At 40.9% G+C, this 20,467-nt stretch overlaps 1 protein-coding gene across 2 annotated transcripts in view; it reads left to right on the forward strand.

Annotated features, from left to right (window-relative positions):
- Window positions 1–20,467, forward strand: part of LOC109621464 (calpain-11-like) — a 259,165-nt gene that overhangs the window by 100,450 nt on the left and 138,248 nt on the right. The window contains exon 1 of one of the 2 annotated variants that reach the window (XM_062856503.1): window positions 8,732–9,472. The exons of the other annotated variant lie outside the window; for it this stretch is intronic. Within the exon in view, the coding sequence (XP_062712487.1) occupies window positions 9,367–9,472 (106 nt within the window). The 5' untranslated portion in view covers window positions 8,732–9,366. Of the gene's footprint in view, window positions 1–8,731; window positions 9,473–20,467 lie in introns of those variants that run through there. 2 annotated transcript variants of the gene reach the window in all.

The following is a 20,467-nucleotide window of genomic DNA, read 5'->3' on the forward strand; positions in this document are numbered from 1 at the left end:
GCATTCCTCCACGCGTCGAAATCTTAGAAGACTAGTGAGGAGGAAGCTCAGCGGTTAGGGCGGCTTAGTCAGGATACCGAATTCAAACCATGATTAATCGACAATAAACGGCTAAGTACACAGGAATGGGGCAACTTTCTGGCTCTGACTCTAATATTCCCGCAGAACTGAGAGCGAGCACAGCTGGCAAGCTACGTTCCGAAAGCGTTAATTAAATTGGTTCCGGAGGAGGTTTTGTGTGCGGCAGTTTTGCGCTTAAACACTCACCGCTGGCAACTGGGAAAACTGCGAAACCAAAGGTGTGGGGGAATCAGTGTAAAATGCAAGTATATATCATGTTTCTTCCGAGAATTATGGCAGTCCTCATCCATATAACTATACTTACTTGATACTTGATGGGCTACAAATCGTAGCGGTGAGTCTACGCCAAATGAAGCATTCGCCTCCACTGGTCTCGGTCCTGGGGCAATCGCTACCAGTCACCCTGAACGTTTAGAGCCCTCAGGTCCTCCTCAACTGAAAAAGCCACCGTGTGCGCGGCGTACCACGATGCCGACAACCCCTTCCTGGTTCTCTGCTGAATATGATTTTAGCTTGTCGTTCCTCTGGCATACGAGCAACGTGCCCAGCCCACCGCAGCCTGCCGTGTTTTATTCGCTTCACTATATCCATCTCTTCATATACTTGGTACAATTCGTTGTTCATGCGACGCCGCCAGATGTCGTCCTTCAGTTTACCACCGAGTATTGTTCACAGCACTTTACGCTAGAAAACTCCAAAGGCTCTCCGATCAGCTTCTCTCAACGTCCACGATTCATGGCCGTATGAAGCGACCGGAAGAATCAGAGGCCTGCACAACGCGAGTTTTGTCTTTGTTTGCAGCCTACGGGACTTCAGCTGGTTCCGCAGACCGAAAAAGGCCCGATTCGCAGCTGTAATTCGTCTTTTCACCTCACGGGTAACATCATTATCGCATGTTACTAGAGTACCAAGATAAACAAATTCGTCCACAACATCAAGCTTTTCACCACCTAGCAACACTTCGCCACCACTATCACGGCCGGACCGACGTTGACCACCAGCAATCATGTACTTGGTCTTTGTGGTGTTAATCGTTAGTCCTATCCTTGCAGTTTCCCTTTCAAAAGGTATGAACGCCTCTTCCATGGCCCGACGGTCGATCCCGATGGTGTCGATATCATCCGCGAAGCCCAGGAGCATATGACAATGGTTCCGCTCCTTTGCACACCAGCCCTCCTAATCGCACCTTCCAGCGCGATGTTGAACAGAAAGTTCGAAAGAGCATCGCTCTGCTTCAGCCCGTCTAAGGTTACGAACGATGACGAAATTTCATCCGCAACCCGTACACTTGAGTTCGAACCGTCAAGCAAGCGTCGCACGAATCAGTCTAATCAGCTTCGCCGGAAAACCACGTTCGATCATAATCTGCCATAACTCATTTCTCTTCACTGAATCGTACACCGCCTTGAAATCAATAAACAGATGATGAGCCATGCTGAGGGTGACGGGTTCGATTCCCGGTCGGTCCAGGATCTTTCCGTAAAGGAAATTTCCTTGACTTCCTTGGGCATAGAGTACAGTGGCGTTTCGGTTTTATCACTAGTCGTTTTAATCACTACTCGCCCAAATTCACGGTTTTCTATTCGATTTTATCACGATTTCCGTTTCGTTTTTATCACACTTGTTCTAAAACATTCCGAAATCAAAATAAAATCAATACAGCATTGCCCAGTCCACCAAAAATGTTAACTGCTACTCATATATTTTACAGCTGAACGATTTTGAATAAAAAAAATACATTTTTTTTCTCGTTTCACCAAATTCACGGTTTCGTTTATATCACGGTAAAATTTTTTTTGATCGTGATAAAACCGAAAAACCACTGTATCTTCGTGCCTGCCACACGATATACGCATGCAAAATGGTCATTGGCAGAGGAAGCTCTCAGTTAATAACTGTGGAAGTGCTCATAGAACACTAAGCTGAGACGCAGGCTTTGTCCCAATGAGGACGTTACGCCAACAAGAGAGAGAGAGAGAGAGAGAGATGATGAGTCTGCAAGTTGTACTCCCGAAATTTATCGAGAACTTGCCGCAGGGTGAACATCTGATCCGTCGTTAATCGGCCGTCTAGAAAACCCACCTGGTATTCGCCGACGAAGGACTCCTCAATCGTTTTTTTATTTTTTTTTTTTATTTGTAAATTTTAACTTAATGCTAATTCTTCACACCACTCCTCAATCGGCCTCAGCCTGTTAAATAGAATTCCGGACAAAATTTTGTACGCTGAATTGAGAAGTGTTATTCCTCTGTAATTCGCGCACTCCATTCGATGGCCTTTTTGGTATAGAGGGCAAATGAGACCATCCAACCAACTAGCAGGCAGTTCTTCCTCTTCCCATATGTTCACTACCGTGCTTGAGAAGCTCGACTGGGAGTTCGTCCTTCCCAGCAGCCTTTCTTCAGCCCTCTAATGACTGTCTTGACCTCGTCTAGCGTTGGAGGTTCCACAGCTTGTCCGTCGTCGTCGATTCGAATTAGAACTACACTAGTTTACAGCATTTTTGAACTCGGTAAGCTGAAGATCATTTTTCGTGTAGAATCATGCCCTGAGTTCGAAAATGTGAAGGAAAAAAATACAGTAGAGCAGATTTTTTTTTTCGACTTTATGCTGAAGGTTTGAAATCGACTTTTGTTCTATTTTTAAACAATGTTGCTCTCCTCATACACCTCATTCTCCATTACCAATACACTGATTGAGCTGAATTTTATACTGTAACTGGCTTACATCTTATATTTTAATAGTACGTTAAGAGATGAAATTAAGTTGTTTTATTTTAAATTGTACTATTTTTAACATGATTTTTTTTTTGTTCTGCTAAACATTAGGAAGATTGTACTATATACTCACCAACATCTCGACGTACACCAATTTGACGCAAAAAACTGTATTCAATCGATCGAAACATATTAACCCTCGAACAGTCGCGTCTTTGACTACCTGTAGTGACGCCGCGCTCACGCAGTATACCACATGCGTGTATTTTTTATGGAGCGACACGACCGCTCCCGGGTTAAAATTGCAAGATATTTGAATTTAAGATAAAATCTATATTTTTTAAAACAAGAAAACTCAATTTTTAGGTAAAATTCATAAACTATTCTATGCACTTAACAATTTTTGAAGCACGGTCTCGAAATCAGCACTTAACCCTCCTATTGTCCGGCCATTTGGTCGTTTGGCTGAATGATATTTGACCGAAAGGGTCATTTGGCCGAATTATGATCAAAGCAGTTCAGAGGTAAAGGTTCTATGTGTAACTTTGATTGGACTGGTCAATCTTGGAGTAGCAACTACGATAAGAACTGGTAATTGAACGACTGTAGGGTTAATTTAGAGTATTTCCGGCTACGCAGTCTTTAATAAGCTAACGACGTTTGTTGTTATCCCAACGTTTCGACGCTTGGTGGGCGTCTTCCTCAGGGGGTAAATACTTGTGTCGTTATTTGTCTAATGTTTTGTTTAACTTTAACTGTCGGGTTAAATTTCGGTACATGACTTTGAAATCTTTAGCTTTTTTCACCGCACAACTAGTAACACTGGCAATGGCGCAATTTAGACAAATAACGACACAAGTATTTACCCCCTGAGGAAGACGCCCACCAAGCGTCGAAACGTTGGAATAACAACAAACGTCGTTAGCTTATTAAAGACTGCGTAGCCGGAAATACTCTAAACTACGATAAGTTTTTGCCTCCTAGAATTCTGTAAGAAATTATGTACCTGTTTCTGAAACAAATCTGTTTAAAAAAATGTAATGTAATTATTTGATAGTTCTTGTAACTGTGCTGTGTTTTTCTGATATTGTTTTCTTCCAAGACATTTGTTATTTGTTGTTCTGCACCATTTTTATGCCCTGTATAAAAAGAGGGAAAACTATAAAAAAAATCAATATTGTGCATAAGAAAATGTAATAATGGCGGTAACTCTGATAATGGTCGCCAGAGGGCGTTTATAGAGGATAGTGAAGCGAGGTTTCAAAGGCATTTCATGGAGTTTCAGGGGTGCTCAAAGGGGTGCTAGAAGGCTCCAGAGGAGTTCTAGAGGGTCTCGGGGGTGTTTCAAGGTGGTCCCAAATTGAATCAAGGGTTACCAGGAGGACTCAAAGACGTTTCAGGGGTCTTAGGGGCGCTTCAAGGGATCGAAGAGAGTTTCAGGGGATTCCAGAGGAGCTCCCGGGGATCTCAGATATATTGATGGTGGTCTCGGGGGCGTTTCAAGCGTTTCAAGAGTCAGTGGGTAACACGAAGTCTCTGGGTGTTTCAGGGAGTTCCGCGGGAGTTAAGAGGGGTTCCAGAGGGTCTTCAGAGGACTTCTGTCGAAACGCCCATAAAGGCTTTTGAAACCTCCTGAAACGCATCCGAAGCCCCTGGAAACTGCCTTATTTGGGCCCTCTGGGAACTTTCTGGAAACGCTCTTGGTCTTAACTCAAACGCCCAGAAGCAAGACCGGTTTTTGCGAACTAAGTTTCCGCACGTGTTTTATGCACCTGACTGGGGGTGCATGAATTAAAAACGGCATAAAAAGAAAGAATTTTGTGCATAAATTAACCCTTCCGGATGCGCGGCGTTGTAAAAAGTACAACACTACCGAAAAACTTCTCTCGCTGTGCACAGCGCAAGCGCGGTGCAATTTTAGGCTCAAACAGCCGCACGTCCTGAAAGGTTAAGTCGGAGTGTTGTTTAGAACGGGTATCGTGTAATGCACCTGAGATCCTCCGATACGCCCGAAAACATCTTTATAACGCCTCTCCAGCGCCTCTGAAACCCGCTAAACACCCTCGAACCCCATGTAACGCACCTGAGACCCTTCCGAAATCATTAAAAATGCTTTCGTAACGCCTCCGTAACGCCTACGAAACCCGCTGAGAATCCTCTGAAACCTCTTCTCTGAAACCTCCTGAAATGCTTCCGAAATCCCCCTAAAACCCCTCCGGACCCCATGTAGCGTACCTGAGATTCTCCAAAACCACCAAAAACGTCTCCGTAACGCCTCCAAAATCCGTCGAAAATTCAAAAAATCAATGTTCTCACAATCACATGCAATCTCCATCCCTGAATTGTCACTGAGATTCCCTGGAGCCCACTGAAACCCTTTGATAGGACCCTTTAAACCACCTTGAAATGCTTCTGAGATCTCCTGTTACGAAATAAGCATTGCTGGAATATCAATAATAAATATCAAGGGCACACCATACATTGTAATAAGAGCCGAGAGGATGTACTTAAAAGTGTTGCGTTGCTTAAAATTACCTTCTCATCGGAACTTTATTGAATATCTATCAATTATTGTATACTGACACTACCATGATCCAGTTCAGCGGTATTCCAAATAGTGTCAGGGGGTTTCAAAGGGTTTCAGGGACATTACAGGAGCGTTTCAATTGCGTTCCAGAGATTTCCAATCAGTAGGGCGTTCCAGAGGATTTCAGGCGCGTTTCAACGGTTTTCAAGGGGTTTAAGGGGTATTGAAGGCAATTTCATGGGGTTTCAGTTACGTCTCAGATGTTTTCAAGTGACTTAAGGAGCCTTCTAGGAATGTTAGGGGTTTTCAAATTATGTTCCAGGGTTTTCAAAAAATGTCAAGACTATTTCAGGAGTTTTAGGGGGTTTTCAAGGGATTCTAGGAGTGTTTCAGGTACGTTGCAGCTATTTTCATGGGCATTAGGGAACGTCCATAAATTACGTCACGCTTTGAGGGGGGAGGGGGGTTCAGAAAAGTGTGACAGGCCATACAAAAATTTTAGAGGTCCCATACAAAAAATGTGACATAGGGGGGAGGGGGGATAGAAAATGGTCGATTTTTGCGTGACATAATTTATGGACGTTCCCTTACAGTTGTTTTCAGGGGTGCTCCAAAATGTTTCAGGAGGATTCAGGTTCTAGGTGATTTCTATGGTGTTCCAGGGGTATCAGGGGGTGGGATTTCAGAGTGATTTAGAGCTTTAACGGATTTTTGGAGGCTTATTGGCGTTGCAGGGGTTTTCAAAGGGCTTCAGGGCTGTTCCAGTGTATTTAAGGGGCATTTCAGCTCCAAGGGGCTTCAGGGGCGGATCAGCTGATGACAGTGGTGTTCCAGAGATGTGAGAAGTGTTCCGGGGGGGGGGGGTGTGACTCAGGTTATTATAACCAAGCGGGTACTCTGGACGATTAATTCTGCGTGCACTTTGACGCTGGTGACGGTCTGATGTGGAGACCGTTTTCTATGCCTACTAAATCGCATGATGTGCTACGCTACCAGTACATTAAAACTCGAGTGAAGCCGAGTGATGTGATAATGTGGATTGACTATCACACAGGGGGTTTCAAGGATGGTTCATGGGCGTTACATTCGAATGAAGGGATTTTCAAGTGGTTTCACGGGTTTTTCATGCACAGATCGAAAAGATAGTGTAAACTTGTGTGACATATAATGCACATGTTTGGAGCGTGGGATTAAACAGAAGTTTACATGACATGTAATGTAAATCTCATGAAATATCATGTAAACTTCCGTTATATGTAATGTAATACAGCATGACTCGGAGTCTTTACATGACATATAACACAAATTTACATGATATATCATGTATATCATCATAACAGGAAGTTTACATGACTATAATGAAGTTTACATGACTTGTAAACCTCATTATTTTTATCTGTGTGGGTATCAGGGGTGTTTCATTGGATTTCAAGGTTGTTCCTGGTGGTTTCAGGGCTTTAAGGGTTTAATAGAGGTGCGTTCTTGGAGTGACACGCACAGATCGAAAAAAGAGTGTAAAATTCTGTGACATATGATGCACATAATTGGAGCGTGGGATATCACAGAAGTTTACATGACATATCATGTAAAGTTCATGAAATATCATGTAAACTTCCATTATATGTCATGTAATTCAGCATGACTCTGAGAGTTTACATGACATATAACACAAATTTACATGATATATCATGTAAACCATCATAACACTAAGTTTACATGACTAAAATGAAGTTTACATGACGTGTAAATCTCATTATGTTTATCTGTGCGGGGTTTCAGGGGCGTTTCAGGTGATCTACAGTGGCGTTCCATGGATATCAAGGGTGTTGCAGTGGGTTTCAATGATGTTTCAGGGTGATTCAGGGGTGTTTCATGGGATTTAAGGGATTTCCAAGTCGTTTGTGGGATGTTCCAGTGGGTTTCAGGGGCGTTCCAGGAGTGTTCCTGTATATTTCGAGAGCGATTCATGGGTACCCCTCCCATCAGGTTTCATGAGTTTTACAGAGGGTTTCAGAACGATCCGAGAGATTCAGGGCGTTTCCGGAGAGTTCCAGGGAATCACAGGGAGTAGGGTTTAAAGACGTTTCATAGGGGTTCAATCACTTTGAGAAGAATTCCAAGGGTGTTTAAAGGGTTCCAGTAGGTTTTAGGGGCGTTTCAGGTATATTCCACGAATCTCAGGGGGTTGCAGGTGCGTTCCAGAGGATATCAGGGATATATACTCAATTCAATGGAATGTTCGTTTCCTAAAGCGTGTAACAATTAACGACAATCGGTCAACATTCGGATGAGCTAGCTGGAGGATGCGCTCAACATTTGGGTCCGACTTCCGGTAATAATGTCATAATATCACTTACAAGAAGGCCGGCTCCAGATGCACGTTATCCTCCATTTGGGATATTTGTGCCGTGGGATTATGCACGGAAAACACATGAAAATGAAAATTCCAGTACGAAGTATGTATTCATCGTTTGGATAATTATTAACCCTAATTCCAAAAATAATTTAGTTCTATGTGTGAAATGTGCAAGGAGGCAATTGTATCTTGGAATTAACGAACTCAGGAAACACTTTCTCCGGAACATTCACTTTGAAAAATTTAAATTTTACCATAAATTAAAATAATCAGGATTGCAATCACGTGGCATAAGTTTAATGTAGCAACTAGTTTTGAAGAGTACCCTACACGTTTGTTTTTCATGAGATTTCAGTCCGTAATCTGTAAAATTCGCAAGTGTGTATGATCATATTTTGAGTAGAAGAAAATAGCATAAATTTTAACTTCAGATCATTGTACTATCTTATAAAAAATATATATTTTTCCCACAAAATCCAATCAATACGCTTCATTTTACAGCATTTTTTTCTGTGTTTTGAAAACGTTTTAACCGTACCGAATCTCAAGTGCTCCAGCTTAAGTCGATAAATGGTGCGGACCTAGTGTGATGATTAGAGCACTTGACTATCACGCCTAGGACCTGGCATCGAATCCCACTCCCGACAAACTCGCAAATTGTGAGTTCTTCCTTCGGAAGGGAAGTGAAGCGTGGGTCCCGAGATGAACTAGCCTAGGGCTGAAAATATCGTTAATACAGTTAAAAAAAAAATAACTCGATACAATGTCTTGCTTTTTTCGGACAGGTGTGTCATGACAGAAATGTTATCTTGCCATTTGCAAGGAGAGCAGCGGTGTTGAACATTTCAGTAACGTTCTCTTTTTCTGGCAGCAAAACAGCAAGACATTTCTGACTAGTGGAGACGTGGCGTAAGAGACAGTCAGACTTTTCCTCTAGGAGGCGCATCACACCCCGCTCCCCCCGGGTCGAGCGCGGGGCGTGAAATAGAAAACCGTCCCGAAATTAATGTACCCAAAGCGGCAAAGTTGCGAGAAAAACAGAACACACGTACCTACCACCAGCCTACAAACTATTCTCGCATTAGTCACGTCGTCGTCGTCGTCGTCGTCGCCGTAGCCGTCCGGGTCTTGTGCGGCACGCGGAGGAGGCCCTAAACGAAAGAGAAAAATGAAATGAATGTGATTTGCATTCGTGAAGCCCCAGTTCCCAGCCACTACTGACTGTGAGTCGAATTCCGCTTCTGGGTTGGTCGGTAACTAGGACCCCCGTCCGTTTGTTTCGTTCGTTCGGTTCTAAGGGATGGGCGGCCCCGGGGAGACTTCGCAAGACGTGTGCGCCTTCAGCCGCTCTTTACAAGTTCGCGCAGCAGCGAGTTCGAGAGGTTATGCAACTATTGGTGTAGGCACGAAACGGGGAGTAGGAGATGGGATTGCTTCTGGCGGTTTTGACTTCGAAAGGGGTGGGCTAAGAAGGATGCATGGGAAGATGGACTGCTTGACCCAGTGAGTGGTGTGGAACTTGACTGATTTATGCTTCGCGGGTTGGAAAGATTGAGGTCATGGAGTACGGTATGGGTGGTTGAAATGAAGGCGGAGGCGTTTGGGGCGTGAAAGATTTTTTCCGTAATTGAATATAATTCTCACGCATAGAAACGTTCTACAATTGCAGGTGAGAGGCGTCCGGAATGATCCCGATAACGAGCATGGCATCTTCAGAGGAGGAGTTGATTCGTGGGAGTGCGTCCTCCTATGCAATGAGTCTTATGTCGGAGCGACGCGGCAGCAGTAGATGTATGGTTTATGAGTTACAATTTGATGAAGTTTGGGATTAATTTTCTACTAACCACTTTGTTTGCGTGTGATTTGAACTAACACACATTTGAAAACAAAAGACCTTCTTCTTATATTTCCATGTAAGATTTCTTTGGAATCTCTAGGAGAGATTCTCTTGAAATCCTTGAAAATCCAGACAAAGCAAAATTTCCATGGGAGGTTTTCCGATTCAGTATGTGATTATTATCGAATTATTGGTGAGATTTTTTGTAGACTTGTACTGAGATTATGAAAATCTTAGATAAAACATAAGTGATTTTTAGTGAATTTTTTACTGAATTCTCACATGTTCCGAATTCCTCGTAAGATTCTTCCTGAGACCATAGGCAAACCTGTGAGGAGAATGTCTAATATCATTTTTACTTCTTGTCCATCATACCAACCGCTTTCAATCCAAAACAAAAACCTAGGCTATAAATCATACACTCCGAACGCCAAAGTAAATATCCCCTCAAACGCCAATCCATCATCGAACAACTTCGCGAAACACTGCTGCTGCTGCCACACACGGTCAGGTCAATCAATCAGCGTCAGTTGCACGGTATCGACCGGATAAATTTGGTTAACTCCCATCGCTGCCGGTGGCGCACTGCAATGGTTTAGCAATCCTAGCCTATCTAGTGCCTCATATGGAAGAATGTCAATTCCATTGCACACTGCCTCACCCCGTGGAACCACAAAGCACCATATAATAAATATGAATGAATCATATTAGTGCAACTCTAGTACCGCCACCGACCACGAGCGATCATGGTTTTCCGAATGGTACAGGTAAACGGTAAACCCAAGAACCGCAGCAAAAAAGATCCAGTAGAAATGGAGTTCAAACCACCACGGGTCGTGAGTAATAAAAATGTATCAATTTTGTTGGTTCATTAGAGGGAGTGCGCGATCTACGGCGTGGCGGTGGTTTGACCACCAGCTTTGCCAAGGATCCAGTGTAATCAGCATCGATTCGGATAATTTTTCCTGATCAGTTTCAGCACTTTTTACCGTGATCATTTGGCGTTCGGTTGCAGCAGAAGCTGTGGATATAGGTGTGCGAGGTCAGCACGGAAGCTAATCTAGCGTCTTGATGGAGATTAACGGCTTACTTTGGCGATTGGATTAGACTTTGTGAGAAAAGTAAAATAAATTTCAGCCGATAGATCAGGGAAACTAGATCTGGCGTGATAGGTTAAATTGAAATTGTTCCATGTAAGAAAACAATTAACTGTATTTGTTCAATAACTTAGATTCTAGCAGTACGTATTATTCCGGAAACTCATTTAAGAATTTTATTGTTTTTTCTTGTGAAATCTTGAAATTTCAATGCGAAATATGTATAAATTTTTAAAAAGGTACATACAGGGGATAGACAAAATGATCGGGACAGGCAAAATTTAAACTTTTCAAAAAATGTTCAATTAGCTGTAACTTTTCGAAAAGTGCATCAAATATTCTCAAATTTTTACTGTAAGTTGATCAACTAGTTGTGTATCAGTGGACAAAATTTGGAAAAGATCGGGCTATTTTGTTGGAAGTTATAAGCATTTTAGAAAAAAGGTAGAATTATTCGATAGCCAAATTTGAGCTATTATATCTCCGGGTTCAATGACCCGAATGCAATGAAATTTTGACAATTTATGACTTATATAATAAGCTCTGAAAAACGTTTGACTCAACTTAAAATTATTAATAAGAGAAAGAGTTATAGCAATTTCATTTATTTTATGATTTTTTAGTAAATTGGTCTATTTTATATATGCATCTCATTACTTTTTCAATGAATTTCCGACTATGTTGTTACTTTCTTCTAAAACATATTCATATTAAAGACAATTAGAGGAAATTTAAATGAATTATAAATAGCATCTTGAATTTTGAAACGATGTTGAAATTTAAGAAAATTTGATATTTTATTAGGAAAATAAACTAATCGTTATAATTTTATTCCGTGTTAAGAATTTTAAGTTAAGTCAAAAGTTTTTCAAAGCTCATTATATAAGTCATAAATGATCAAAATTTCATTCCATTCAGTTCATTGAATCCGGAGATATAACAGCTCAAAGTTGGCTACCGGATAATTATACCTTTTTCTGGAAACTTCGTGCATAATAGTCCGATCTTTTCCAAATTTTGTCCACTGATACACAACTAGTTGATCAACTTACAGTTAAAATTTGAGAATATTTTATGCACTTTTCGAAAAGTTACAGCTGTTTGAAATTTTTTAGAGAAGGGAAACAATTGCCTGTCCCGATCATTTTGTCTATCCCCTGTATATTATTAATTTTCATTCAGATTTATCAAGGTCAAGTACAATTGTTGTTCCCTTAGCTACGTCGCTCCCTTTAGTTACGGTTCTAAACGAACAAACACGCTTCGAACCAGTTCACTAATGACAGCAACAGCAGTAATTTGCGAGCCACTACCCTCCAAGAGCCTAATGCGACATGATACCCCGTGTACCGGCGAACCTCAATCCCGGAAACACAAAATCAGTTCGTCGCAACCACCAATTACGTTGTAGGTTGGCATGTCGCGCGAAATGATGATGCCCAGGCCCACCTACTTCACCACGTGATTCTACACGGTAGGTAGGTAGGTAGTACACGGTGCCCATGTACCTACTGGGCAAAAACACAGGAAAATAGCAGCTGACGGCTCGAATTAGCATCGTCGTTGTCGGCTTGGAAGTCGTCATCGTGATCATCGTGTCATCCTCCGCAAGCCAAACCATACGTCATACGAAATTACGTTGGCGATGTTCTGCGATTCATTGGGCACCCAAGGAAACTGTGCTTCTGGTTTCAGATCTAGTTTTATTTATTTAATATTACATCGTTATTACAATAAAACTGATATAACAATTCCTCGCCACAATACTCGGTTCGTGGCTGCAGGACTCCATTCTCGGCCGTGTCCCACATTTGCTAGACCGTTCTGCACCTGATCCGCCCATCTTATACGCTATCCTCCAGGCCTTCTTGTACCATCCGGATCTCTTGTTGACCGGCATTATAACAATATCTCTCCAGGTTTTGCGACCTTCCGGATGGTAGGTTCGCCGGCCGTTGAGTGCAGCGATCTCGTGTCGTGATTCATTCTTCGCCGCCACACATTATTCTTCTGCACACTGCCTTGGGCATAGTCCAGGTTTCGTGCCCGTAGGAAACCACCGGTCTAATCAGCGTTTTGCATATGGTGCAGTCTCTCGATCGCAGGTTCTTGTGCAGTCCATAGTAGGCCCAACTTCTCCTGATGATGCGCCGTTGTTGTCTGCCGTTAATACAGATCCGAGGTGGACGAAATCATTCATCACCACGAAAGTGTTCCCGTCTATAGTAGGCTTGCTGTCGTTCGCAGTTCCACCTGCCAGCATGTACTTAATTTTTGACGCGTTCACCACCATTCGATTTTGTTGCTTCACATTTCGGGCGAATGTACAGTTCTGTTCTAACAATAATATCCATGTCGTCCGTAAAACAGACAAATTGGCCGGATTTCACAAAAATCGTAGCCCGGCTGTTGACCCCGGCTCATCGCATAACACCTTCCAGAACGATATTGAACTGCCATTAATTTATCGCAGCCCCCGGCGAGATTCGAACGAACCAAACAGATCGCCCAAAAATCCTTACGCAGATTTTTCACACCGTCCATTGTCGCTTTAATCAGTTTAGTTTCCCGGAGAAGCCGTACTCGTCCATGATCGTCAATAGCTTTGTGCGGACGATACTGTCGAACGCCACCTTGAAGTCGATGAACAGGTTATGCGTTGCGACTTGGTATTCGTGACATTTTTGGAGGATTTGCCACACGGCGAAGATCTGATCCGTTGTCGAGCGGCCATCGACAAAGCCGGCTTGATAACTTCCGGCATTTCTTCAGGTTTTCCTCCAAGAACTCTTGCAGAGATTCTACATAATACTATCAAAGATTGCTCAAGCATTTAGTACATGTTTTCCTTTAGAAATTTCTGAAGGAATACTCGTAGGAATTATGCCAAAAATTTCCTCAAGCTATTTTCCATAGGGATTTCCCCAGGAATTCTTCTAAAATTTTCTCAAGATATTCTTTTTGGGATGTCTCTACGGGCTTTCCATGGAATTGTTCTAGGCTTTATTCCTTTGAAAATGCCGTTCCCGCTTACATTCCTTTATAGATTCATGTGGAATCACATGACATTCACAGACATTCTAGAAGAAATTCAGAATTTTTTTCGCAATTTCTTTAAGAGATTCCCCTGTGGATGCCTACATGCTTTTTTCCATAAATTCGTTCAAACTTCTCCGTAAAATTTTCAAGAAACAATACTAGGAGTACCAGTATGTATCAAGAGTAGTGTAAAGTGTTGTTTATTTCTTCCCAGTATTCCTTTAGACATTCCATAAAAAATATTTCCCTTAAGAAATTTACTCAGTGATTCCATAAAGAAATCCTCCAGGGCTATGGTGTTAAAAAAATTCAACAAGCTTTACACTCATATCTTGAGAAATTGTACAAGAAATTCATCGAAGCATTTCTCCTGTGGTATATCCATATACATTGCATCAGAAAATTTTCAGGATATTTTTCCTGTTCAGGGATTCAGACAATCCTTAAGAATCCCTTCTTTAATATTTTGTGCAATTTCAGGATCTGCAGAAAAATCTCTGAAGAAATCTTTGAAGGAATTCCAGGAAATATTTCCGACGGAACCGCAGGAGCATCTCCAAAACGCTATTTTGCTGTAATCCATGAATGAATTTCTCAAGAAATTTATGGAGTATTTTTTTACTGAAATTTTTAGATAAAATTTCATAATACTCAAATAGAGTCCCTGGAAATGATTCCGCAGAAATCTCGATGAAGTTTCAGAAGAAATTCATGTAGGAATTTCAATAAGAATTCATAAAGGAATTTATGAAAATTCTTGATTGTATTTTTGAAGGAATCCCAGGGAATTATTGCAAGAATTCCAGAAAAACTACTTGGGAAACGCTGGGTAAAACTCAAAAGAAAATAAAAAGTTGAGAAGTATTCCTGAAGATATCTTTCATTAGAGTACTTGAATGATATTTTAAAAATTTCTAGGGTAATTTATAATTTTTCTTGAGACATTTCCAGTGGAACGACTGTAGAAATTCCTAGCAAACGCTTCTGGAGAAACATTTGAATCCGTAGAAAAATTCCTATAGAATTCCTGGAGAAATTTCTATGGAAGAATATTACTGATACATCTGAATCTAAACAAACTTCTGCAAGATTCTGTTGAGGAATAGGACGAAATCAGTGAAGTACTAGATTTGTAGTAATGAGCTTAATTTTTGTATGGTAAGAGGGTGAATTCTCCGTTTTGGCAAGGACATGGTTCAAAAAGCGTGGATTTTATGAGTCCTTGTTTAATTTGATGCTGTTTGAGCTAAACTTTGACAAACTGTGCTGTTGAAGAGACAAGAAAGGGAGAAAACACCAACACAGTTTTTCAAAGTTTTGCTCAAATAGCATCAAATTAGACAAGGAATCTTAATACCCACGCTTTTTGCATGATTTCCTTGCAGAAACGGAGAATTTACCGTCTCACCATACAAAAATTCAGCTCATTACTACAAATCTACTACTTCACCGATTGTGCCTTGTTGCTGCTAGAATCACTGAAAGTATTAATGCAAGAATCTCTGAAGGAATTGTTGCTGGTATTTCAGGATGAAGTAATGAAAAAAATCCTGGAGACCTTTCTACATATATTTTTAATGAAATCTTTGAAAAAATTCCCAATGAAATCTCTGGAAAAAATCAGCTGTGCGAATCCCTGAAGAAATATATACAGAATAAAAAACGCTGCTGAAAGAATTTCTGAAACAATATTTAAAGTAATTTCTGAATGTAGAGGTTAACCAGCATAATGCAGAGAAAATCTCAATAATGAAGACAAGAGAAAACTCTGATTCTTTCAGAAGGATTTTCTAGGGGTTCCCCCTAGAAGAATTTCTGAAGTAATTCCACGCGAAGTTTCGGAGGGAATCCATAGAAAACTTTCAAAAATTCTCGAGAAATTCCAGAAAAAAATCATTAGAAATCTTCAGATATGCGAAGGAAACTCTGGAGAAATGATACCCTGGAGGAGTGTTTGAATCCTTGGAAGATTTTATTTTTATGCATAAAGTTATTCCAGTTATTAGTTATTCCAGAAAGATATTAATAGTGTAATTTTGGAAGGAATCCATAGAAGATTTTCAAAAGAAGACATTTCTGAATAAATTGCTGAAGGAATTCAAATAATAAATGTAGATTTTTTCATGAAATCCTAGAAGTTTATGTTAAGGAATCCCTTTTGTGATTATCTTTAAGAATTTCTGAAAGAATTTGCGAAAAAAAAAACAAATAAAGATGTGCTTAACAACCCCTTTGCGAAATTTCTGAAGGAATTTTTACCTTTTGATAATTAGAAATCCGTGAATAAACTTAAAAAAAAATGTCAGAATCTGTTTTCTGAAAGTACTTATGCAACATTTTCTGAGGAACTCTGGAGAAATTTCTGTAGCAATTTATAGAGAATTTTCTAAGGAATCCATGGAACAATTTTGGAAGGAATCCATGAAAAGGTTTATCGAAGAGTTATTTGGTTTCTGGATGAATCTTAAGAATCAAAAACTTTGAATGAAAGTATGGATTTCCTTAGAAAATCCCTGGAAGAATTCTTGAAGGAATCCCTGGCATAATTACTGGAGATTTCATGGAAGGCTTTCCTAATAAATCACAGGAAAATTTTCTGATGAAATCAATGGAGGAATTATTGGAAAAAATCCGTGAATGGTCTTCTGAATGAATATCTTTTGTGAAATTTCTGGAGGAAACTCTCGAAGAATTTCTGAAGGAATTCCAAAAAACTGATGTAATTTATGGAAGAATTTCTGAAGTATTCCTTCAAGAGTTAAAAAAAACCTTTGAGAAGTGTTTGGAGGAATATCTTATGGAAACTCCAAAGAAAGTTTCAAAATGTTAACTTGATATATTTTTAGAAAGAGTCATGCAAGGAGATAATGGAGGAATCCTTACAGAAATTTTCTAAGCAACCCCTGCAGAAATTTCTAAACAATTATTAAGAAGAATTTCAGAAGACCTAACAGAACGAATTTCTTAAACAATCCCTGGAAAATTAACATTACTCGCAGTAGTTTCTGAAGGAATCCCTGGGATATGTATCATACATGATATTTGTTTAACATATAGAGTAAATTGTTGGTAAATTGTATAACTTATTACCTTATTTTTGAGAGGGTGCAGAATAGTTTGAACAAATCGCTTAATTATATTCAGGAAGGCGGAAATGGACATTTTTCTTACAAAGCAAAATTTAAAATGACCAACGTAGTGACGCCTACATACAGGTCTAGGGGTACGTGCACCACAGGGCCAAAGATTTCCAGCCCCTAACCTCCTAGAGATTGAAGGGGAGGTTGCCCGGCTGAAAAACAACAAAGCTGCTGGAGCAGATCAACTACCAAGCGAGCTTCTGAAATACGGTTGAAAAGCACTGGTGAGAGCACTACACTGGGTCGTTACCAAGATTTGGGAGGAGGAAGTATTACCGGAGGAATGGAATGAAGGTATGGTGTGTCCCCGAGCAGAAGAAAATATCAACAGCATAATAAAATATGTTGTTTTGGCTTAATAACTGAATAATGGAACCAGTAATTTTTATGTTATTAGAATAACATATTATGTTATAAACTTGTCTGTCATAAGTGGCAAAATAACAAATATCATAACAAAAAAATGTTCCTGGAAAATTAATTCAATAACATGTTTTGTTACATCAATTACAACTTAATAACAGGAAATTTGTGAACTTGTTATTGTTGTGTTATTGTTCATCACATATTTGTACATTTTCTATAATAGAATAATAACTAAACTTGTTCTACAACAAAATATATTATTGAAATGTTATCTTGTGGATATATCCCAATAACTTGATAAGACTGCCCAACAAAACATGTTATTAAAAAGATATATTTTGATAAGTTAACAATAACAAATTATGCTATAAAAACAGGCTATGTGATTCTGTTGTTATCAATTTGCTATTTTCCTCTGCTCGGGTCCCATCTACAAAAAGGGCGACCAGTTGGGTGAACGCGCTACAACGGACCAGATGTTCGTCATACGCCAGGTGTTTCAGAAATGCCGTGAATACAACATGCCCACACATCACTTGTTCCTGAAGTCCTCTACTGATTTTGAAATGTGTTGGTCAGGTCTTTCATCACTTTTCGAAATGTTCAGCAGTCATCTAGGAGACCATACATCTTGGAGAAGTAGGCATCACGTTCCATAATTACGGTTCGGTTCACGCTGTCGGAATTTACTACGACTACTTCCGGGTGTGTTTTCAGGAACTCCCTGGTACGCTTCTCTGCATTGTTACAGGATTTCGTTGTCGTGGTGACCTCGTTGCATCTCGTTGTAGCGCTGTGTCATTGCTGGTCTTGATGATGGCTTCCACGTATGGCAGTATGGATTTTTAATCTAGACTCAACAGCTGTAGAACTTCAGGGGAAATCTCTGTGGGTGTTGTATTGCGGATGGCTTTTCCATTGACGACCGGATCGTCCATCGCTGATCTTCCGCTTGCTCGAACTTTTTCTTCCAAATTTCTCTTTTTTCGTGCTATCGTCTTTTCGCGGTATGCACGTTGTTTCGCTAGAAATACGCTGGAAACCTCCACAGGCACCGCTTGTTGGACCTTGGTGCAAAGTGTTCCGATATGCCGGTGTTACGTCGTGATCTTGAAGAACGTGTGTAGTAGTTCGGTGTTCAGCACGGACTTTTTGAATCTGGTGGTACAGTAAGGACCCGATTTTGTCAGCCCCATTTTACGACGAACTTTTTGCTCTCATTATCTTACGATTACAATTTAAGCAATTTATTATTATTTATCATCAAACTACAGCTGAGATGCAGAACATAGAGGAATAAAACGTTCGAAGAACTGTTTAAGTTTTTGAAGAGAGCAAAAAATGTATTCCGAAAAGGGGTTGACAAAATCGGGTCACTTATGTATCTCTTTCTTATGTCGTAAGATACACGTTTGAACGAGTTCAAGGTTGCTCGTATCCTAGCAGGTGCCAACTAGAAAGTACGGATCGAAATAGCATGGCATCAGACTGTACGACCTTACAAAAGATCTAAATCACATTGCCAGCCTTTAGGGGCTGTCCATAAACCACGTGGTCATGATGGGGGGGGGGGGGGGGGGTTCGGCCAATGACCATTTTGTATGAACAAATAAAAAATTTTGTATGGACTAATGACCACGCGGGGGGGGGGGGGGGGGGTGGTGGGGTTTGAAAAGTCCCAAAAAAAATGACCACGTGGTTTATGGACAGCCCCTTACCATGCTCTTTGGCCCCTTAAACTGTCCTTAAAACTCCCTGAATCCCAGTGAAACGTTTCTAGAAACCTCTTAAGGCATTTCAAAGAATTTCACGATGTTTTAGAGGCATTGAAGGCGGTTCACTTCAATGCCTCTATATCCTCGTGAAATTCCCTGAAATGCTTCTGAAATTCCAAGAGACACTCTAAAAATGCTCCAAAATTTGCGTTGAAACCCCCTTAGACGGTATAAAACATCCCTAGAGCATCCTAACAGTCTTTTGAAGTCACTTGAAAACACTCTGAAATTCACGTAGAACTCCCTGAAATTCCCTAAGATCGCTCTGGATTTATAAATAGTCTCTATAATCTGTAATCCTATGAAATTTTAGATTTCATTTGTCATACATTATTGTTGTCATACTAATGTTTCATATGTGTGGGCACTACACAAAACATGTCCATGCGATTTCTCGCTAAGCTTTATTCTTTGGGTGCCTCTAGCTGGACTACAATCTCCCAGTGCAATTGCATCGCTTGTATGACCCATCGCTTCATAAGTGGAGGCGGCTCATTCAACTCATCGAAACAAAGCTAGATCCAGTCATTAGCCACCAGAATCAGCCGCTGCATGTTGGAGTAGATTCATAGGGGGCAATGATTTGTAGATTTTATTTGAGTGGCGGGTGTTTTACAACAATCTAGATAGACGAATATCTACCCACTTCGGTAGAATCTTCCGCGTGTCAGTAAGCATTCATCTGAGTTCCCATAATAGGTTTGGTAGGTGAGTGCCTCCCAACATCCAAACATACCGCGCCGTTTTTGCGCCCAGAGAGCGGATTTTAAGTGGATGAGGGAATTGCTAATTGGTCGAATAATAGAAGTCCGGTCAAGCCTACATAGCTAACCTGCATCGCAGCGCAGTTTGATCGTCGTCGTCGGCACGGCGTCGTTCGTGTGCATATTGAGGAAGCAAACAAAAGCACTTACCCACTTTGGTCAGGCCGCACTTGCCGCATACGAAACAGACAAAAAACCGTTTTGAGACCGGCACAGGTGAGCGGAAGGTACACAAACAATCCGAAAGTGTTTTTGGTTTCAGGGGGGCTCAAACTGGAAGGCACGGGTCGAGAGGGCGCTCTAGAGTGGCCCAAGTTTATGTGGAAAACGTTCTGAAAGAACCTTTATCTTATATTTACTGGTCTTTTCTGGATCATGAATGGATCCTCCATCTATCAAACGAGAGAAATTAATTAAATTCAATTGGACTTGGGATCAAAAACATAAATCTTGAAATTGGCAGCACTAGGTAACGTAACTTTTTAAATCATGTTTTGGACTATTTTGTACCACCCTAGGGATCACGCATGGAGCCTAGCGTGGTGACCGAAGAAATGGTTTTGAATGAGCTCGGTATTTCTTGCATTTTGTTGAACCATAGCTGTCCAGCTGGGCAGCTTGGTTTGGGGCAAAGCGGAAATTCATTTTTGAACTCTCCGCCGCCATGGAACGGAGGCCGTGTGAGTGTTTGTTTGTTTCGTTTGTTTGTATGCCGGCGGGCGGCTCATTCAACCTGGGCCCATAGCTTCGAGAGATCGTGGGTGGAAC

Source organism: Aedes albopictus, chromosome 3 (genome assembly GCF_035046485.1).
Source record: "Aedes albopictus strain Foshan chromosome 3, AalbF5, whole genome shotgun sequence".
In the NCBI taxonomy this organism is placed as follows: domain Eukaryota; kingdom Metazoa; phylum Arthropoda; class Insecta; order Diptera; family Culicidae; genus Aedes; species Aedes albopictus.